The sequence below is a fragment of the Heterocephalus glaber genome, unplaced genomic scaffold (assembly GCF_053883595.1).
Source record: "Heterocephalus glaber isolate CG9 unplaced genomic scaffold, H.glaber_assembly_v1.0 deba00000122, whole genome shotgun sequence".
Lineage (NCBI taxonomy): Eukaryota > Metazoa > Chordata > Mammalia > Rodentia > Bathyergidae > Heterocephalus > Heterocephalus glaber.
Genome location: NW_028258138.1, coordinates 78200832 through 78223995, shown reverse-complemented (window position 1 = coordinate 78223995; position 23164 = coordinate 78200832). Strand labels below are relative to the sequence as shown.

The 23164-nt window shown below is 42.9% G+C and overlaps 1 protein-coding gene across 3 annotated transcripts in view; it reads left to right on the top strand.

Annotated features, from left to right (window-relative positions):
* Positions 1–23164, top strand: part of Srgap3 (SLIT-ROBO Rho GTPase activating protein 3) — a 226136-nt gene that overhangs the window by 95432 nt on the left and 107540 nt on the right. For all 3 annotated transcript variants that reach the window (XM_004835263.4, XM_004835262.4, XM_004835261.4), the window contains exon 2: positions 18089–18281. In XM_004835263.4, the coding sequence (XP_004835320.1) occupies positions 18089–18281 (193 nt within the window). The remainder of the gene's footprint in view (positions 1–18088; positions 18282–23164) is intronic.

Genomic DNA, 23164 nt, shown 5'->3' with positions numbered 1-23164 from the left:
GTCAATTAAAATGTTTTCATTTTAAAAAGACATTTCCTATAGATGTTAGTTTTGTGCATGTGCAAAATGAAGCAAGTATGTTGCTATTCTTCACAGTATTGTGTTGATAGTGAAAGACTATAAACAACTTACATGTTCAGCAAAGGGAACTGGCCAAAAATTTTATGGTAGAATTTACAGTGCTGTAAAACAGAATGAGGGATTCTCTATGCAAGGGTATGGACTGGTCTCCAGGCCATAGTCTTAAAAGACAAGGTAGGGGAAGAGCTCTTAATGGTATATTACAATAGGTCTCCCAACAGGGCAGTAGTACATTAGAAGTACATAGCCTGTGCCTCAGTAGAAACGTGTCATTTCTGGTGGACACACATGTACTTGGGACCAGACTGCTTCAGTGGAAGGGAATGAGGTAGCTGGTAGACAGGGGTGGGAGAGAGACTTCTCTGTATGAATATAATAAAAGTTTTCTACTTTTTCTATTTAAAAGTAAAATTCTGTTTTCCCCTGTAAACTAACTTCTCTAAAAAATAATTAACTTTTTGAAAGGGATATTTACCCACATGAATTGAAAACTTATGTTCACACAAAAACATGTACTCAGATCTTCATAGCAGCTTATTCAGAATTGTGCACAATTAGAAGCAACTAGGGTGTGATTCAACAGGTAAATGAATGAACAAACTGTGAATATCATTCCATAAAGGGAATATTACTCAGAAATAAGAAGAAATGAGCTATTGAGTCACAGAAAGACAAGGATAATTCCCAAGTCCATATTGCTAAGTGAAAGAAGTCAACTTGAAACAGCTGCATGACTTCTGGGCCGCTGTTCTACTGCTCCTAGCCCAGAGGAGGTGAGCCCCATAGGTGGCAATATCACCCCACCCCAAGTTGAAATGAGAAGACACATAAACAAGTCTCAAAACCAAATTTCCAGATCACGTACAGCAACCCCAAAGGGAAATGAGGTGGAACACTTTGATACACAACCACCTGGACCCACTGAACTGGCAACAAAAGAGGATCCGGAAAAAATGAAATCAGAAATAATTTCTCAGATAACGACAGAGATTGTGCTCATAGTGCAAGACATGATTAATAAATCTAGAGAGGAGCTGAGGAACATGATGGAATCCCAACATAGGAAACAAATGGAATCCATAAAACAGATGCAAATAGATTTCAGGGAGATCAAAAACTCCATTGAAAGTCTACACAGCAGAATAAGCCAATGTGAGGACCAGAATTTCAGATATGGAAGATAAAACTGCAATTAGTGACCAGGAAAGAAAAATTGCTTCAAAATTATAAGGGACCATGAGAAATCAATCCAGCAACTGCTAGACAATGCAAAGAGGAATAACATAAGACTGATTGGAGTCAATGGAGAAACAGGAGAGAGTGCAGATGACATAAAAAAACTCTTCACAGAAGTAATGGCAGAAAACTTCCCAAGCAGGTGAAAAGAGCTTGACATACAGATAAGTGAGGCATATAGAACTCCAAATAGCCTTGATAAAAAAAAAATCTACACATAGGCATATAATTGTTAAGATTCCAGAAACCCAACAGAAGAACAAAGTTCTACAAACAGTTAGAGAAAAGAAACCAATCACATACAAAAGAAAGCCCATCACAATCACAGCAGACTTCTCAACACAAACCATCAAGGCAAGAAGAGCTTGGGGTGACATATTCCAAGCCCTCAAAGAAAACAGCCTCCAACCCAGATTGATGTACCCTGCAAAACTATCTTTCAAAATGGATGGAGAAATAAGATACTTTCATGACAAAGAGCACCTTAGGAGCTTCATGAATACCAAACCAGCACTCAAAAAAATTTTAGACAGTATCCTAGGAACAGACAATGAGGATCACAACTCCAGGAAACACAGCAGACTGAATCCATTGGGCTTGACAAGAAATTAAATGTAAAGGGGGAGAATCCAACAAAAAGAAAAAGTCATGACAATGATAACCCAATATGTATCAGTTATAACCATCAATGCTAATGGTCTCAATTCACCTGTCAAAAGAAATAGACTGGCAGAATGGGGCAAGAAGCAACATCCAACAATATGCTGCATACAAGAAACACACTTAATTCAAAAGGAAACTCATAGACTGAAAGTTAAAGGGTGGAAAACAATATTCCATGTGACAGAAACCTGAAAAAAGGTAGGAGTAGCTGTCCTCTTTGCAGATCAAGTAGGTTTCAAACCAACACTGATTAAGAGAGACAAAGAAGGACACTATATCCTTGTAAAGGGAAGAATCCAAGAGGAGGAGATGACAATCATAAATATGCACCAAACACTAGTGGACCCAACTATATAAAACAAATACTAATGGACATGAAAAAGTCATATATGCACAAATACAATTGTAGTAGGGGACTCAATACCCCACTGTCATAAATAGATAGATCAACTAGACAAAAAATCAGAAATGAAGTACTAGAACTCAATCAAACTCTTGAGCAAATGAACTTAACAGATATTTACAGTGTTCCACCCCATAAAATCAGAATACACATTCTTTTCAGTTGCACATGAGTTGTTCTCCAAAATAGAACAAATACTGACTCATAGAACATGTTTAAGTAAATGCAAAGGAGGTGAAGTTATCCCCTGTATATTATCAGACCATAGTGCAATGAAATTAGCAAAATAGCAAATAGCATAGCAAAAGAAACTGCAAAAATTTCATAAACATATGGAAATTGAACAACACTCTTTTGAATAACCAATGGGTCTCAGAGGAAATTAAAGAAGAAATCAGACAGTTCGTTCAATTAAATGACAATGACAACACAACATATTGGAATCTATGGGACACAATGAATACAGTCTTATGAGGGAAATTCATAGCAGTGAATGCACATACTAGGAAAACAGAGCTAGCCCAATTAAACAACCTGATGCTGAACCTCAGGCTTCTAGAAAAAGAAGAGCAGGACAAACCCAAAGCTCATACAAGGGAGGAAATTATAAAGATCAGAGGAGAAATCAATTAGGAGACTAAGAGAATGATACAAAAAAATTAATGAAGCCGAGTTGGTTCTTTGAAAGAATAAACAAAATTGACAAACCCTTAGCCAACCTTGTCAGAAAAAGGAAAGAAAAGGCCCAAATCCATGCAATTAGGAATGAAAAGGGTGAAATTACAACAGACCCAGCAGAAATCTAGAGGATCATCAATACCTACTCCAAGAATCTATACACCAATAAGATGGAAAACACAGAAGAAATGGACAGATGCCTAGATACATATGAATTACCAAAGTTGAATGAAGAAGACCTAAAAATTCTAAACAACCCAATATCAATCAATGAAATTGAAAATGTCATTAAAAACTTACCAACTAACAAAAGCTCAGGTCCTGATGGCTTCACTGCTGAATTCTACAAGACATTTAGTGAGGAACTGCTGCCACTACTGTTTAAACTCTTCCATGAAATTGAAAGGGAAGCAATACTCCCAAATTCATTCCTGGAAGCAAGCATCACTTTGATCTCCAAAGCAGAGAAAAACCCAAGTGAAAAAGAGAACTATAGGCCAATCTCACTAATGAACATAGATGCAAAAATCCTTAATAAGATACTGGCAAATAGAATGCAGAAGATGATCAAGAAGATCATACACCCTGATCAAGTGGGATTCATCCCAGGGATGCAGGGATGGTTCAACATATGCAAATCAATCAATGTAATACACTATATCAATAGAGCCAAGGACAAAAACCATATGATTATCTCCATAGATGCAGAAAAAGCATTTGACAAAATCCAACATGCGTTTATGATAAAAACCCCACAAAAAATTGGAATAGATGGTCTCTACCTCAAACTGATAAAAGCCATCTATGAAAAATCAACAGCCAATATCATACTAAATGGTCAAAAACTGAAATCCTTCACACTAAAATCAGGAACAAGACAAGGATGTCCACTATCACCAGTCTTGTTCAATATATTTTCGGAAACATTAGCCACGGCAATTAGACAAGAGAAAGAAATAAAAGGAATAAAGATAGGAAATGAAGAAGTCAAATTGTCATTATTTGCAGATGACATAATACTCTATATAGAAGACCCCAAGAACTCCACCAAAAGTCTTCTAGACTTAATAAGCAAATTCAGTCAAGTAGCTGGTTACAAGGTCAACACACAAAAATCAATAGCTTTCCTCTACATGAACAACAAACTCACTGAGAGAGAAATAGGGCAAATAATTCCTTTCATGATAGGATCCAAAAAACTGAAATTCCTAGGAATCAACCTAACAAAAGAAATCAAAGACCTCTACTCTGAAAACTATAACACTCTGAGAGATTGAAGATGATATCAGAAAATTGAAAGACATCCCCTACTCCTGGGTAGGAAGGATCAATATAATGAAAATGGCCATACTTCCAAAACTGCTATATAGATTCAATGCAATCCCAATTGAGATCCTAGCAGCATACTTCACAGACCGTGAGAAAACAATCCAAAAATTCATTTGGAACAAGAAGAGACCCAGGATAGCAAAAGCAATTCTAGGCAACAGAGACATGGCAGGGGGTATCACAATCCCCAACCTGCAACTCTACTACAAAGCTACTGTGATGAAAACAGCATGGTACTGGCAAAGAAACAGACCAGAGGACCAGTGGAACAGATTAGAAGATGCAGAAACAACGCCAGACACACTCAGCCATCTCATCTTAGATAAAGGAGCCAAACACCCTCACTGGAGGAAAGGCAGTCTCTTTAAGAAATGGTGCTGGAAAAATTGAGTTTCAACTTGCCAAAGATTAAAACTAGACCTATCTCTCTCGCCATGCACTAAACTGAAGTCGAAATGGATTAAAGATCTAAATATTAAAATAGAAAGTCTGAACCAGTTGGAACAGAGGTTAGGTATAACTCTTGAAGACATTGGTGTAGGAAAAGATGTTATGAACAAAACCTCAGTTGCCCATGGACTAGCACAAACAATCAACAAGTGGGATCTCTTCTTATTAAAAAGCTTCTGCACAGCAAGAGAAACCACCAGCAGTGTGAAGAGACAACCCACAATGTGGGAAAAAATCTTCACCTGCTCTTCCTCAGACAAAGGTCTTCTATCTCAAATCTATAAAGAACTTAAAAAGATCAGACCTCCCAAATTTAAAGACCCAATCTGAAAATGGGCATCTGAAATGAACAGACATTTCTCAGACAAAGAAGTAGAAATAGCAAATAAATACATGAAAAAATGTTCAACATCACTGGTCATTCGAGAGATGCAAATGAAAACAATGCTGAGATTCCACCTCACTCCAGAAAGAATGGCTGCTACCATGAAATCAACCAATAACAAATGCTGGCAGGGCTGTGGGGAAAGAGGAACCCTGCTCCACTGCTGGTGAGAATGTAGACTGGTGCAAGAACTGTGGAAATCAATATGGGGATACCTCAAAGAACTAGGATTGGAAGTCCCATTTGACCCCACTATTCCACTGCTGGGGATCTTCTCCAAAGAATTAAAAGAATCATACCACAGTGATATATGTGCACCCATGTTCATAGCAGTGCAGTTTGTAATAGCTAAAACTTGGAAACAGCCCAAATGCCCATCAACTGGAGACTGGATAAAGAAAATGTGGGTTTTTTATAAAATAGAGTACTACTCAGCCATAAAAAATGAGAAATTAGGGACATTTATAGCTAAATGGATACACATTGTGGCGATACTCTTAACTGAAATAAATAGGACTCACATGTGTAAATCCCAAATAGTTTCTCTAATGTGAGAAACTGAAAGTGTACATAAGGACTAACAGGTATAATAGATAATGTGAAATAGGAAGAAAAGGGGCAAAGGGGAAGAGAAATGGGAAGGGTGGGGGAAAGGAAAGAAGGGAATGGAATTAATATGAGAAAATGGAAAAATGGAAACAAAGTCTTTGTATAGGGAGGCATGGAGGAGTTGAAGGGAGGGCCCGGGAAGGGGGAAAAATAAGAATCAAGAGAGGTTACGTAAAGGTGCAAATTTCCAATAATGAGTGTCATTATATTGTATACCTAAAATGTACCCATGATTAAAATGAATAATTGATAATGTGAAATAGGAATAAAAGGTCCAAAGGGGTAGGGAAAGTGGGAGAGGTAGGGGAAATGAAAGAAGGGAAAGGAAAAATGATGAGAAATGGAAAAAATGGAAACAAAGTCTTTGTAAATAGGGAAGGGTGGAGGGGGTGAAGGGAGGGCAGGGAATGGGAAAAAAATAAGAACCAAGACACATCATGTAAAGGTACAAGTTCCCAATGAGAAATGTAAATGTATTGTATACCTGAAATGTACCAATAAAAGAATTTTTAAAAAAAGAAAGAAAAAGCTGCCTACTGTGTGACTCCTACTATATGTCATTGTGGCGAAGGCAAAATTCTGGAAACAGGAAAAGGTCAGTGGCAGCTGGGGTTGGGGGAGGGGAGGGAGGGAGGAAGGAGGGGTTGCTGAGATGAAGCCTGGGGACCTTGGGGGCAGTGAGGCTCATGTGTGATACCATAATGGTGATGCCGCTCATCACACCTTTGTCCAAATCCACAGAAAGCACAACACTGGCAGCAAACCCTACTGTCAACCACAGAAAACAGAGTATCCATACTAGTTCTTCAATTGCAGCAAAGGGACCACACTAAGGCAGGTTGTTAGTAACAGGAAGCCACACAGGTGTGGGTAGAGGGTGTCATGGATGGGAACTCTCTGTACTTTCTGGTCAATGTTTTGGTAAACCTGAAAATGCTCCAAAAATAGAATTCCTGATGCTCTTGTATCCTTTTCCTTTTGAGGCTTCTCCTTTTGAGGCTGTAGTTACTGGGGGCAATAGATGGCCCCATGTGGTATATGTGTCTTAGTTACTTTCTGGTGTATGATTCAAATACCAGACCCCCATAGCCTCAAAGGGGAGAGGTTTATTTTGTCTCAAATTTCAGTGCATGGTTAGAGGTTCCAAGTGTGTTAGTGTGCTCCAAATGTGGAGGAAGAGTCTGGTGGAGGAGAGCTGCTCAAAGAATGGCAGTGTAGAAGCAGAGAGCCAAGGGAAGAGCTGGGAGGGAGATGGGTCCTTCCAGGCCACCATCCCAGCCTCTGCAGACCAGGCCCCGCCTTCTAACAGCACATTCAGCTAGGAACAGGGGTAGAGTGCCCCATGATCCCATCATCTCTGATCACATGAGGGTTCCAGGGGACATTCTAGATCTAAAACATAATACCTTGGGGGTGACATTGGTAAAAACACAGTGGTCTGCATTCAGACCTGGAGAGTGGGTAGGAGCAGGATGGGCAGGCAGGCTGTTGGTTTCTGGGCTCTGAATGCCAGAGGAATTTGGCCTTTATCCTATAAGCAATGGGGAGCTATGGAGGATTCTAGCAGGAGAGTGATGCTGGGTAGATCCGTGCTTCAGGAGACCTGGATCAGAGCACCAGTTCGGCCCCTTCTCTGGGCCACATGGCCTAGTCGGTGAAAGGAGGAGGCCACACTAAGAGATCAGTGAAGGTGTCTTTGGCTCTAGGGTTCCAAGGTCAAAGCCTGACCCAACTCTGTAACCCCTTGCTGTCTCCTACTCCAGGCCTTTTTATTTTTCTGTCATTTAATGCCGTGCAGTGGTGGATCTGTCCCCTGAGAGGAACGTCTGCTGGACAAAGGATAAGCCTTGGGGACAATTCTGTTTTATTTTGTTTCCCTTCTTTTTATGTCTGAAATCTTCAAGGAGGAAGGCCAAGCCCACATGGGTTCCTCTCGAACCCTGGCAGGGAGTCAGGAGTCAGGGCTGAGCACAGGGTGGGCGGCAGTGGCTGTCACTGCCAGGCCTCACTTGCTAGAAAGACTGGACTCTGCTGCCCTAGCTGCTGGAAGCTTCCGTATGCGGCCCTGCTAGAAGGCTCCAGCTGGCTGCGTGACTTGGGGGAGTGTCTCTGCTCCTTCCAAATGGTCTGCTGTCACCATGGTGCGGTTTATGATATTTCCTCTGAAATATGAGAATGCTGGTTCCTGAGTGCCCTGTGAGGAGGAGGCAGGGGCTGCGGCATTTCTAAAAAGCAACATCTCTCCCGATCGCCATCTTGTCATAAGGATGCAAGAGGCGGGAGACGGGTGGATGAGAGTGGTTTTTATTTTGTTTTACTGTAGAAAACAAGGCTAATCCACAGAACAAGGCCATATAGGTCTACTGGAACTTCAATTATTCCAATGTCAAAAACACTATTGTCACCAGAGGGGTCTGGCTGTGATTCCTATGCACCAGCTGCTAGGATTCTGGGCTGGTGACATCCCCTGAACCTCCACTTCCTCTAGGGAAAAAGTGGGGGCCACTCACTGCAGCACCCTTGAGGGGTGCTGTGCCCCACTATGTGAGAGGAGCTTCCATGGAACTCAGTACGGGGCCTGGAACAAATAATGTGCTCTCTAAATGCCAGCAGCGGTTATTGAGACTCTTGTGACAGATGAGGGTCTGAGAGCAATGTGAACCATATTTGGACAGCATCTTTGTGCTGCATGCTGACATGGCTGGGCTTGGTCTCAGGGGAGTGACAGCCCTGACAGCCAGTGGCCACCTAGCAGGCAAGCCTGAGTGGTCTGTGGTAGTTCATGGAACAAAACCTCACCTTGGACAGGTCCCTGAATTTAGTTCACATAAAACCTTTGTTTTCTTATCTGTAGGGTGGATGATACCCACATCAAGAGTGGGTGGTGTGTTGTATGGTGCGTGTATCCCATGCGTGGTACATGTAATGTGTGTGTGGCTGTTTTAGTTACTTTCTCGTTTCTGAGACACAGTACCTGTTACCCACAACTCTAAGGAGGAAACATTTATTTTGGCTCACAGTTTGTAGAGGTTTCAGTCCATAGTCAGCTGGCTCCAAGGCAGGGCAGCATGGCAGAGGGGCAGGGAAGAGGAGAAACAGTCTGTGGTGTGGCAGCAGGAAGCAGAGAGGGATCAAGGGAAGAGGAGGGAAATAGACCCTGCCAGGCCACTCCCTCAGTGACATTTCCTCCAACCAGGCTTCACCTCCCAACATCACATTTAACTATGAAATCCTCAGTACACTAATCCACTGATGGATATCACACCCTCATGATCCAGTCACCTCCTAAAGCCCCACCTAGACACACACAAGGCTTTGGGGACATCCAGTTATAAATCATAGCAGTGGTGAATAGTGTGTGTGTAGTAGTGTGTGTGTGTGTGTGTGTGTGTGTGTGTGACTATGTCCTGTGTGGCTCTCATCATCACAACAGTAAATGCACATGGGGAAAGGCGTTGATAGAGGCCAGTATGATTGGCTATTATACATATGTGCTGGCAGGGTCTGTCCTGGGAACTTAGATCTCATCTGTGGAGGCAGGCGTGTGTGACATGCATACATAAAGGATGAAAGGAGCCACCCCTACTCCAGGGTTCCACTAAAATTATCTCATGCTTACATCCCTTCTACTCTTACTGGGCAATTGGGGTTGTTTCTAATATCTGGCTAAAAGCTCTTATTCTTGTATGAATTTGGGGGCAACATAAGCACTGATTTCTTTTGGGTATATGTCCATGAGGGGGTTTTCCCTGGTATGGTATAAATACCATAATACAGCAGTAACCCAGCCTCCATCAGAATTATGCAAACAAGAGAGAAGTTTACACTTTTTTTATTTTCTTTTTTTTTTTATGGCACCAAGTAATTTTTTTTTTTAATTCTTTTACTGGTACATTGTAGGTATACAACACAATTACATTTCTCATTGGGAATTGTACCTTTACATGATGCATCTTGGTTCTTATTTTTTCCCCATTTCTAGCCCTCCCTTCACCCCCTCCACCCTTCCCTATTTACAAAGACTTTATTTCCATTTTTTCCATTTCTCATCATTTTTCCTTTCCCTTCTTTCCTTTCCCCTGCCCCTCCCACTACCCCTACCCCTTTGGAACTTTTCTTCCTATTTTGCATTATCGATTATTCATTCTAATCATTGGTACATTTTAGGTATACAATATAATGACATTCATCATTGGAAATTTGCACCTTTACATAGTCTCTCTTGGTTCTTATTTTTCACCCTTGCCCAGCCCTCCCTTCAACCCCTCCAGTCCTCCCTATTTACAAAGATTTTGTTCCTATTTTTCCATTTTCTCATATTAATCCCATTCCCTTCTATCCTTTCCCCTAGCCCTCTCACTTCCTTCTCCTTTGCCCCTTTTCTTCCTATTTCACATTACCTATTATACATTTAGTCCTTATTTACACTTTCAGTTTCTCACACCAGAGAAACTATTCGGTGTTTATACATGTGTGTCCTATTTATTTCACTTAAGAGTATCACCTCAATGTGCATCCATTTAGCTATAAATGTCTCTAATTTCTTATTTTTTATGGCTGAGTAGTACTCTATTTTATAAAAAACCCACATTTTCTTTATCCAGTCTCCAATTGATGGGCATTTGGGCTGTTTCCAAGTTTTAGCTATCAAGAATTGTGCTGCTATGAACATGGGCACACATATATCACTGTGGTATGATTCTTTTAATTCTTTGGAGAAGATCCCCAGCAGTGGAATAGTGGGGTCAAATGGGACTTCCAGTCCTAGTTCTTTGAAGTATCCCCATATTGATTTCCACAGTTCTTGCACCAGTATACATTCTCACCAGCAGTGGAGCAGGGTTCCTCTTTCCCCACAGCCCTGCCAGCATTTGTTATTGGTTGATTTCATGGTAGCAGCCATTCTTTCTGGAGTGAGGTGGAATCTCAGCATTGTTTTCATTTGCATCTCGCAAATGACCAGTGATGTTGAACATTTTTTCAAGTATTTATTTGCTATTTCTACTTCTTTGTCTGAGAAATGTCTGTTCTTTTCAGATGCCCATTTTCAGATTGGGTCTTTAAATTTGGGAGGTCTGATCTTTTTAAGTTCTTTATAGATTTGAGATAGAAGACCTTTGTCTGAGGAAGAGCAGGTGAAGATTTTTTCCCACATTGTGGGTTGTCTTTTCACACTGCTGGTGGTGTCTCTTGCTATGCAGAAGCCTTTTAGTAAGAAGAGATCCTACTTGTTGATTGTTTGTGCTAGTCCATGGGCAACTGAGGTTTTGTTCATAAAATCTTTTCCTACACCAGTGTCTTCAAGGTTTCTACCTAACCTCTGTTCCAACTGGTTCAGACTTTCTATTTGAATATTTAGATCTTTAATCCATTTTGATTTTAGTTTAGTGCATGGTGAGAGATATAGGTCTAGTTTTGATCTTTGGCAAGGTGAAGCCCAATTGTTCCAACACCATTTCTTAAAGAGGCTGCCTTTCCTCCAGTGAGGGTGTTTGGCTCCTTTATCTAAGATGAGATGGCTGAGTGTGTCTGGCGTTGTTTCTGCATCTTCTAATCTGTTCCACTGGTCCTCTGGTCTGTTTCTTTGCCAGTACCATGCTGTTTTCATCACAGTAGCTTTGTAGTAGAGTTGCAGGTTGGGGATTGTGATACCCCCTGCCATGTCTCTGTTGCCTAGAATTGCTTTTGCTATCCTGGGTCTCTTCTTGTTCCAAATGAATTTTTGGATTGTTTTCTCACGGTCTGTGAAGTATGCTGCTAGGATCTCAATTGGGATTGCATTGAATCTATATAGCAGTTTTGGAAGTATGGCCATTTTCATTATATTGATCCTTCCTACCCAGGAGTAGGGGATGTCTTTCAATTTTCTGATATCATCTTCAATCTCTCAGAGTGTTATAGTTTTCAGAGTAGAGGTCTTTGATTTCTTTCGTTAGGATGATTCCTAGGTATTTCAGTTTTTTGGATCCTATCATGAAAGGAATTATTTGCCCTATTTCTCTCTCAGTGAGTTTGTTGTTCATGTAGAGGAAAGCTATTGATTTTTGTGTGTTGACCTTGTAACCAGCTACTTGACTGAATTTGCTTATTAAGTCTAGAAGACTTTTGGTGGAGTTCTTGGGGTCTTCTATATAGAGTATTATGTCATCTGCAAATAATGACAATTTGACTTCTTCATTTCCTATCTTTATTCCTTTTATTTCTTTCTCTTGTCTAATTGCCGTGGCTAATGTTTCCGAAAATATATTGAACAAGACTGGTGATAGTGGACATCCTTGTCTTGTTCCTGATTTTAGTGTGAAGGATTTCAGTTTTTGACCATTTAGTATGATATTGGCTGTTGATTTTTCATAGATGGCTTTTATCAGTTTGAGGTAGAGACCACTATTCCAATTTTTTGTGGGGTTTTTATCATAAATGCATGTTGGATTTTGTCAAATGCTTTTTCTGCATCTATGGAGATAATCATATGGTTTTTGTCCTTGGCTCTATTGATATAGTGTATTACATTGATTGATTTGCATATGTTGAACCATCCCTGCATCCCTGGGATGAATCCCACTTGATCAGGGTGTATGATCTTCTTGATCATCTTCTGCATTCTATTTGCCAGTATCTTATTAAGGATTTTTGCATCTATGTTCATTAGTGAGATTGGCCTATAGTTCTCCTTTTTCTCTGCTTTGGGGATCAAGGTGATGCTTGTTTCCAGGAATGAATTTGGGAGTATTGCTTCCCTTTCAATTTCATGGAAGAGTTTAAACAGTAGTGGCAGCAGTTCCTCTCTAAATGTCTTGTAGAATTCAGCAGTGAAGCCATCAGGACCTGAGCTTTTGTTAGTTGGTAAGTTTTTAATTACATTTTCAATTTCATTGGTTGATACTGGGTTGTTCAGAATTTTTAGGTCTTCTTCATTCAACTTTGGTAATTCATATGTATCTAGGAATCTGTCCATTTCTTCTGTGTTGTCCATCTTATTGGCGTATAGGTTCTGGAAGTAGGTATTGATGATCCTCTGGATTTCTGCTGAGTCTGTTGTAATTTCACCCTTTTCATTCCTAATTGCATGGATTTGGGCCTTTTCTTTCCTTTTTCTGACAAGGTTGGCTAAGGGTTTGCCAATTTTGTTGATTCTTTCGAAGAACCAACTCTTGGCTTCATTGATTGTTTGTATTGTTCTCTTAGTCTCCATTGCATTGATTTCTCCTCTGATCTTTATAATTTCCTCCCTTGTATGAGCTTTGGGGTTGTCCTGTTCTTCTTTTTCTGGAAGCTTGAGGTGCAGCATCAGGTTGTTTAACTGGGCTCGTTCTGTTTTCCTAATATGTGCATTCACTGCTATGAATTTCCCTCATAAGACTGCTTTCATTGTGTCCCATAGATTCCGATATGTTGTATTGTCATTGTCATTTAATTGAAAGAACTGACTGATTTCTTCTTTAATTTCCTCTGTGACCCTTTGGTTATTCAGAAGTGTGTTGTTCAATTTCCACATGTTTATGAAATTTTTCAAGTTTCTTTTGCTATGGATCTCCAATTTCATCGCACTATGGTCTGATAATATACAGGGGATAACTTCAATTCCTTTGCACTTACTTAAACATGTTCTATGAGTGAGTATGTGGTCTATTTTTGAGAATGACCCATGTGCAGCTGAGAAGAATGTGTATTCTGCTTTTGTAGGGTGGAAGACTCTTTAAACATCTGTTAAATTCATTTGTTCAAGAGTTCAATTGAGTTCTAGTATTTCATTACTTATTTTTAGTCTAGTTCATCTATTTGTGACAGTGGGGTGTTGAGGTCCCCCACTACAATTGTATTAGTGCATATATGACTTTTCATGTCCGTTAGTATTTGTTTAGTATAGTTGGGCGCACTAGTGTTTGGTGCATAGATATTTCTCATTGTCATCTCTTCCTCTTGGATTCTTCCCTTTACAAGGATGTAGTGTCCTTCTTCATCTCTCTTAATCAGTGTTGGTTTGAAATCTACTTGATCTGCAAAGAGGATAGCTACTCCTCCTTTTTTTCGGGTTCCTGTTGCATGCAGTATTGTTTTCCACCCTTTAACTTTCAGTCTATGAGTTTCCTTTTGAATGAAGTGTGTTTCTTGTATGCAGCATATTGTTGGATGTTGCTTCTTGCCCCATTCTGCCAGTTTATTTCTTTTACAGGTGAATTGAGACCATTAACATTGATGGTTATAACTGAAACGTATTGACTTGTTATTGCCATGACTTTTTCTTTTTGTTGGGTTCTCCCCCTTTACATTTAATTTCTTGTCATGCCAGATGGGTTCATTCTGCTTTGCTTCCTGGGGTTGTGATCCTCAATGTCTGTTCCTAGGATGTTGTGTAAAATTATTTGGAGTGCTGTTTTGGTATTCACGAAGTTCCTAAGGTGCTGTTTGTCATGAAAGTATCTTATTTCTCCATCCATTTTGAAAGATAGTTTTGCAGGGTACATCAATCTGGGTTGGAGGCTGTTTTCTTTTAGGGCTTGGAATATGTCACCCCAAGCTCTTCTTGCCTTGATGGTTTGTGTTGAGAAGTCTGCTGTGATTCTGATGGGCTTTCCTTTGTATGTGATTTGTTTCTTTTCTCTGACTACTTGGAGAACTTTGTTCTTCTGTTGAGTTTCTGGAATCTTAACAATGATATGCCTATGTGTAGATTTTTTTTGATCAAGGCTATTTGGAGTCCTATATGCCTCACTTATCTGTATGTCAAGCTCCTTTCCCCTGCTTGGGAAGTTTTCTGCCATTATTTCTGTGAAGAGATTTTTTTTTTTATGTCATCTCCACTCTCTCCTGTTTCTTCATTGACTCCAATTAGTCTTATGTTATTCTTCTTTGCATCATCTAGCAGCTGCTGGATTGATTTCTCATGTTCCCTTATAATTTTGAAGCAATTTTTCTTTTCCTGGTCACTAATTGCAATCTTATCTTCTATATCTGAAATTCTGTCCTCACATTGGCTCATTCTGCTGTGTAGACTTTCAGTGGAGTTTTTCATGTCCTGGAAATCTATTTCCATCTGTTTTATGGATTCCATTTGTTTCCTATGTTGGGATTCCATCATGTTCCTCAGCTCCTCTCTAGATTTATTAATCATGTCTTGCACTAGGGGCACAGTTTCTCCTGTTATCTGAGAAATTATTTCTGATTTCATTTTTTCCAGATCCCCTTTTGTAGGCAGTTCAGTGGGTTCAGCTGGTTGAGTATCAGAGTGTTCCATTTCATTTCCCTTTGGGGTTGCTGTAGGTGATCTGGAAGTCTGGTTTTGAGACTTGTTTATGTGTCTTCTCATTTCAACTGGGAGTGGAGGCTGTTGGCACCTGCATGGATTACCTCCTCTGAGCTGGGAGAGGTGGAACAGGGGCCGGGAGCAGCAGTAGGGATGGTGACCCAAAAGCCCTTTCCTGTGGCTGGGAGCAGCGAGAGGGATGGTGACTGGGAAGCCCCTTCCTCTGGTCCAGGAGCAGTGGGATGGCTGCTCAGAAGTCCCTACCCCGGGGCAGGAGCAGCGGGACTCAGTCTGGTGGTCTGGTGGTCTGGTGTCCTCTGCATCTTTGTAGTGTGGAACCATGTGGCTGTATAGAGGATCGGGGGCGGGGGGAGGTTCCAGTGGATTGTTGTGCTCCACATGACTTGGGACCTTGGTAGGGCATGCGCAGCCCTGCCTGTCTGCAGTGGGCTGATTCCTTTTTTCATTTTCTTGAAGTCACAATTCTCTTCAACATCCTTCACAGACTTTTTATCTATATATATATATATTATACCCAAAATGTGTTTATTGTTTATCATACTTCTTTTTACCCAAAATATACATGTAAATTGAAACAGACATTTTGAAATTGGCCTTTGACAACACAATTCTAAGGATCTACCTTTTGATTTATTATTGCAATGATCACTAATACATAGTTAATCAGAATAACATTAATATTTTATACATTTGACAAACTACTAAACATAAAACACTGTGAATGTGTTAGTCAGCTTTTCATTACTGTGACCAAGTACCTCAGAATAGCAGCTTAGAGGAGAAAAGATTTATTCTGGCTCACAATTTCACAGGTTTCAGTCCCTGGTCAGCTGGCTGCACCCCATTAGGCCTGTGGTGAGGTAGGACGATCATGATGGTGGAGGAAAGCTGTTCACCTGAGGGAGCTAGGAAGCAGAGAGAGCATGATAGAGCAAGAAGCAGAGAGGAGGGGCCAGGAACTAGGTGTGGTTCCTAAGATCATGCTTCCCTGATCCACTCCTTTCAGTTAGGCCCCACTTCCTATTTCTGTTGCCTTCCAGTGATGCCATTACATTAGAATCACCTCAAAGGATTGATCCACTGATGAGCTGGAGCCCTCATGCGTGACCCAAGTGCTTTACAAAAGTTCATCATCTGCCAAACTTGCTTTAGCACCTGAGTTCCAGGTCACATTTTGAACCTAATCTGTAATAGTATTGGCAATGCTTCTGAGGGGGAGACAAAGGGGTGGCTGATGGCAGTGCTTTTCAGACTTTAAGGACATCAAATGGCCCAGGTATCTTCTTAGAATACAGATTCTAATTCAGAATGTCTGGGATGGAGCTTGTGATTCTGTTTCTTTTGTTCTAGCTCTACTGAAGATACTGTAGAGAAGATGCTATGGAGAAGAACACACATATTTAGTGTATTTATCCTGGTGAATTTGGGGACTTCTGTGTTTTATTTTTTAATTTTTATTTTTGGTACTGGGGATCGAACTTGGGTCCTTGTGCTTGCACAGCAGGCAGTGAAACCACTGAGCTAAATCCTGGCCCATGGGGACTCCTATGTCTTAAAACCCACTGGTAATGGTGATATACTCATCCACAGACCACACCTTGAATAGCAAGGGTTGACTATGGTCCCCGATTAAAGGAAGATTTGCTAACACCAGAATTTCTGATTAGATTTGACAGTGCTTTGACATTTTGGGGTACTGCACTCTAGTCAGGTGCTGGGCAAGTGAGATGTTCATCTTCCTCTTGTAGAGAGGGAACAAGACCCATGGGAAGAGGGAAGTGGAAGAGGGAATGTAGATAGTGACATGTTCTCAGCAGAGCAGGGAGGAGTGCAAATGGAAACTGTGGAGGCAGGCTCTAGTTCGATTCCCTCCTGACTCTCTGGGCCCTGGAGTGGCTCTAGTCCAGTTTGCAGACCTCTTTCCTGAAGGAAGATATAAAGATGCTGGCCACCATGTCAGACAGGGTATACTTTTGGACAGGTATGAGTGGACATTTTGAGATGGCTTTGAACAGTTTGGAGAATCCATTGAGGGAGAAACACCAAAAAGTAGAGTTTGGGGCTGGGTGGGGATGGCCTGGGATTCCATCCTGAGAAGTTGCACTTCTTGCCCAGGCAGAGGGAGCCCTGGGTATTGTTGAGCAGGTTGCTTCTGTGAACAGAGTACTTGGGGAGACACATTTGCCGAGAGCTTGTGAGTGGCTGAGAAGGAGTTGCTGAATGAGAACTGTGGCAGTGACTGCGCTACCGGTGCAAAGATTGCCTGTGGTTACTAGGATTCAGCTGTGATTTTTGACATCAGCTTTTGTGCTAGGTGCACAGGCTTGGTTTGATTATCAGTATTTCCTGAAGTGTAGGCTCATTTTTCTAGTGGTCCTTGACATGTTTACACACGGAGCTCAAGGTAATTTAAAGCAGAGCAGATGAGAATAACACTGAAACCCAAGAGGGAGCAGCAATCTCTTGGTCCTGAGCACACCTGGAAAGAGTCCTTTTCACATCTCTCATGCTGCCATTTCCCTCCTGTTCACAAGAAGCCAGCAGCTTAGGCTTGAGGGCTTTGGGGAAGCAGTAGTGTCTAGAGAGGGTTTTACCAAATTGTTTTTATGGAACTCATTTTCTGTGTCCCAGGCTGCAAGTGCTCCTGGTTTCCCACTTTACTGTGGTGATACAGAACTCTTCATTTTAAGCAAATTCATTGCAGTTAGAAGAGTGAGTCAGTGTACTAAATCATGTGGAAGAAGGAATGATTACCTGGTGGTGTGTGGGTATGGAAAAAACTGGTGGCGACATGCATTGGGTTAGACTGAGTGCCAAATCTTGTGCCAATCCTCTGCCCAGCAAGACTCCGGAGGCTCTGGGTGGTGGTGGGGCTGTGGGGAGGGGCCTGCTTTGATCGCAGAGCCTGGGCTGGCATTGCTCAGTCAGCCGGTCAGGTTCCGGGCTGCCCCATAGCAGCCTAACGCAATGCTCCTTGATTCTTCCGCAGAGATCCGCACGCAGCTGGTAGAGCAGTTCAAATGCCTCGAGCAGCAGTCAGAGTCTCGGCTGCAACTGCTTCAGGACCTCCAGGAGTTCTTCCGAAGGAAAGCTGAGATTGAGCTGGAGTACTCCCGAAGCCTGGAGAAGCTGGCCGAGCGGTTCTCCTCCAAAATCCGAAGTTCCCGGGAGCACCAGTTCAAGTGAGAAGTGGCCAAGGTTCTGGGGAGATGGGCAGGGAGCTGGTGGTGAGGAGTGGAGGAGGCAGGGGGTATCCTTTAAGGCACTGGGTCTACAGGGGACTTGTACCTGAGCCTCAGTTGTTTTTATGCCCAAAGTGAAGATAGAAGTAGCTCCCACACAGAAGGCTGCTGCACAGAACAAATGAGAACCTAGCAAAGTACTTGTCACAGACAGAGAGTGCCCAGTGTAGCTGGTGTTATTAGTATCCCAAGTACTAGGCATTGAGCTAGCACCACTTATGCCCACATGAGATCTCTCTCAGGACACCTGAGCCCACCTCTGTGTCTTATCTGGGCACCGCCCAGCCACTTACCAGTCCCCACAGCACGATGACCTTCAGACTTCATCTGCATGGAATGAGTCTTCAAAGTGTTTCTCTTCTGGTTCCCCTAGAGGACCACAGTGCCCAGGCTTTTGCCAGCCTTATTGTTATATTTAGGATGCACAAATCTTCCCTGTCCCAGTTTCTGACACCAAGCTTTAGTGCACAGAGACCCTATATGCATCTTCAACCACGAGTCACAGTGCTGGTAGAGCTGTCCCTGGAGCCAACTGTGACATGGGCTGCCCCCAGTCATACAGCCAGGCTGTGTGCGGGGCTTGGATCTCATCTCCTTCCCTGCTCCTTCCTTTTGGTTTGGAATCAGTTCCTTTCCCATTTGAAGAGTGACACTGGGGAGAGGCTGGATGGGGGGACATGGGAGGAGGTCCCTACTCCCTTGAATCACCTATAATGAGCTTGGTCAGCCCCTTATGTGTTCATTAACTGAGCCCCCAGACAGAATGGGAGCCCCATCTGGCAGTCGGGCCAAGCAGGCTGCTTGCCACACTATGAAAGTCTAATTAGGATGTGTCCAGGCCAGTGCAGCTGGGGCAGGCTCTCTGTGTGCTGCTGTGATGATGGAGTCCCCAGTGGGTAAGGATGCAGGGAGTCTCTAGGGCAGGCTGGATTCACCCTTGTCCTAGGGCACTGACTGACCCCACCTGCCTCTTCTTGGGAGCTCGCTGCACAGGAGCTGTGCTGGGCTGTGGCCCTTCATCCTGGTGAGTGGGAAGCCCTGGCTGCCATTCTAGGGAGTCCTCCTGAGAACATTAGTCTACCTTGAGGGCAGGGCTTGGGTGTTATTTTATTCTCACTGTAATGGGCCCAGTTCATCCAGTAGAGGGGAGATGTTTATGAATAACAGGGAAAAGGAAAGGAAGGAGAGGGTAAAGGAAAGAGAGGAGAAAGGAGGGAGGGACAAAAAGGACGAAGGAAGAGAAAGCAGGAAGGTGTTATGGTTTAGATCTAAAGTGTCCCTCAGAAGTCTTGTGTGTCCAGAGGTGGGGCTTTTAAGGCAGTAGATTAATCCATGGAGGAGATCATAATTTGGTGGCATTATTGGGAGGTGACAGTAACAGATGTGGCCCGGTTGGAGGAAGGTGGTCACTGGGAACAGGCCTTTGAAGGGTGTATCTTGTTCCTGACCTCTCCTCTCTGTCTCTCTCTCTTTTCCCCCTTCCTCTACCATGCCCTCCTACAATGATGTTTCTGCCTCCCCAAGGCCTAAAAGCCATGGAGCTGACCATGGCCTGAAATCTCTGAAACCAGGAGCCAAAATGAACCTCTCCTTCGATCACAGTGATGAAAAGCTGACTAACACAAAAGGGAAAGTGAAGAAAGGGAAAAAGAGAGAAAGAGGAAGAAAGAAGGGAAGGGAGGGAATATACTTGGCATCTGCAGTTCATTCTGGCTGAGAGACCTGGTTCAGAAAGGGAATCAGTTTACCCAAGATCTGATAGCAAATGAGGGTCAGAACTAGGGCAAGAAGTGAGGTTCCCTCACTCAAGTCCAGTGCACCCCTCTTGGCTCTGTGGACCATGTATGTCTAAGGCCTCAGCTGCTCCCTATCCACCTGTAGCTGCCAGGGGATACTGTGTTTGGGGGTAACCTCATCTGGCTGAGTTGCCTATGGCACATGATTCAAAGAAAGGCTTTAGTGATGGCACTGAGGAGTCTCCCTGGGGCAGGTGGGACATTTAGAGAACAATATCATCACACATCTCTTTTCTAACAATGCATACTTCCACTTGAACAATTCCTTTTCAGAGAGCTGTGGCATTTTTGCTTTCTTATAATCTTGACAATAACCCAGGGAGGTAGAGAGGGAGCCAGAGTTTCAATCCCAAGCACACCAGGCACCAGAAAAGTGAAATGGTTTCTTTTACCAAGGATATACAGTGAATTATTGGGCTGGAGAATCCAGGCAGGGGTCCTGACTGCCAGCTCGGGTTCCCTAAGAGGCCATATGGTCCTTCATTTATTTCAAATATGTGCACAAGGACCCATTGCTTTCTGGTACTGTGCTTAGTGGTAAAGACACAAAGATAATTGAATTGAAATATTAAAATATGACTTGGAGATGTTTGTAGTTGTTGTGGTTGGAGCAGGCTCCCAACCTCTGTGGCTATGCCCTTTGAACCCCTCAGCTCTTAGCATTTAGATGTCACTTTCTCTGTAAACCTCCCCTGATTCTGACCTGGTTCCTTCCCCTGCCTGCCCATAACTCTGATGTATTTACTTATTTTACCATTATTTATTGAGCACATACCACATACCAGACCCTGTGTCTATAATGGTAAACAAGATAGGCTTGATTTCTGCCATGATGGAATTTTTTGTTTTTTGTTTTTTTGGTACTGGGGATCGAACTCAGGTCTTTGCACTTGCGAGGCAGGCAGCAAAACCACTGAGCTAAATCCCGGCCCTCATGATGGAGTTTTTCATCTAGTGGAGGGGAGAATTTAAAGATAAAACATAAAAAAAACAAGTAAAAGCAAGCATTGATCGAATGATTGCCTTAGTGGACATAAATACAAAGTGAAGTGTTCTAGCTGTTGGTTCTACATAATAGCAATATCCCCAAGTTTAATGCATCTTCTAATTTACTGGGTCTGGGTTGTGGATAGGGCTCAGTGGAGTGATTCTTCTGCTCTATGCAGCACTGACCCAGATTGCTAAATGATATTTGTCTGGCACTGATCTGCTCTGGAGGACCCACAATGTCTTTACCTGTGTGCCTGACACTTTGGTTGGGGATGGCTGGAAGGCTGGAGTGTCTTCTTCTTTATGTAGTCAAGACCTTTCTCTCTGTCTGGGCACCAGACTTCGGACAATGTTGCTCAGGCCTGTGAGACAGGAAGATGTCACCTGTGGTGGTAATGAATGTTAGGCTGGAACCAGAACAGCTTCTTCCCCTGGATTCTTTCTTTCAAAGAAGTTTTAGCTCTAGCTCTGTTTCAGGGCAGGGGAAGTAAAGCCCCTGGTTGGAGGGGTGTTAAGGGGCTGCTGGGCTCCTTCCTCCTCTGTCCTGAGCTCAGGGGGTGGGCAGGGAGGCTGCTGGAGGAGGCAGTATCTGTGCTGAGACCTGGGGGACAGGAAGGGGTAGTGGAGGGGAAGCCAGGTGCTGGAATGGCTGAGTGAGGGGTGGGTGAGAAGCAGGAGTAGCACGATTTTATTTGTCTGTTTAAAAGACTTCATTGGGCTGGAGGGCACAAGAGCCCCAGAGGAGCTGTGGAGACCCACAAGGTGTGGGTGTGGCTCCCTAAGCAAAAGCTAAGGATGGTCTGGGGTCAGAGAAGAAGGGGCAAAGGAAACAGAGGCAGGGAAATCTTTCCGGATGGAACAGAGGAGAGGAGTCAAAGATGCCCATTCGCAGACTTGAGGTGGAAAAGGACTTGGAGAGGGTGAAGCAGAGCCTCTACCCTGTGTTGTCACTGCTCACTTGCTTCCCTTTGGACCGGCACTAGGCTGCAAGCTGCAACACGGCAGAGAGGCTGATGAGCTGGGCCTTCGCACACCTAGAACAAGACTGGCGCATGGTTAGCACAACATGTTTGTTGAATGAATAAATGAAAGAATGAAAGTTAAGTCAGAATTAGAGCTTCTAGAGGGGGCAGTATGTCTTCTGGCTGCCTTAGGACTTGGGTGAGGCCCTTAGGGCAAAGTGTCATCACTTGAGTATCTGGCACCTGATGTCATGTTGCTGTGAGGACAGAGTGGACATGGCGTTTGTCTCCCTGTCTGGAGAATGGAGCCAGCTGTAGGCCGAAGTGGAGGTTTACAGGGCATATTCTCATGGAGGCTTGACCCAAACACAGAATCCAGGCCTCCCTCCAGGCCAGGAACCCTGGGGCCTGACCCAGCAATCTGCATTTTAACAAGTCCTGTTGGGAATTTTTTCTTCACTTTAAAAGATATTACATTTTTATCAGTTCATATTAGTTATACAGAATAATGGGCTTCAGTTTGGCATAGGGTATATGCAGGAGGTAATTAGATATCCAGGAAGAATCAACAAATGGGACTACATCAAATTTAAAAGCTTATGCACAGCCAAAAAAAAACTGACAGAGTAAAGAGACAACCTACAGAATGAGGGAAAATCTTTGCCAGCTGCTCTTCCAACAAAATATTAATTTCTAGAATATATGGAGAACTCAACAAACTTAATACCCCCCAAACAAATAACTCAACCAACAAATGGGCAAATGAACTGAACAGACACTTCTGAAAGAGATACAAAGGGCTACTCACCCTCAGAGCTGCCAGCTTGCTCCTAGGCTGTACTGGCTTTCCCTCCTGCTCACTGGGATAAAACCCAGGGCAGACCTCCTTTTGAAGGCCTGGAGCTGGGAGCTCTTCCTGAGCAGGAAGGTGGCAGGGAGGGTAGGTGGATAGTGTGGATGTTCTGGTCCAAGCAGTTGGGTGTTCCATGAAGACAAAGGTTGCTGGGACTAAGACATTTTCCTCTTTCAGAGAAATGTTTTCTAAAAACATCAATACTATGAGGGGGTGGGGGGG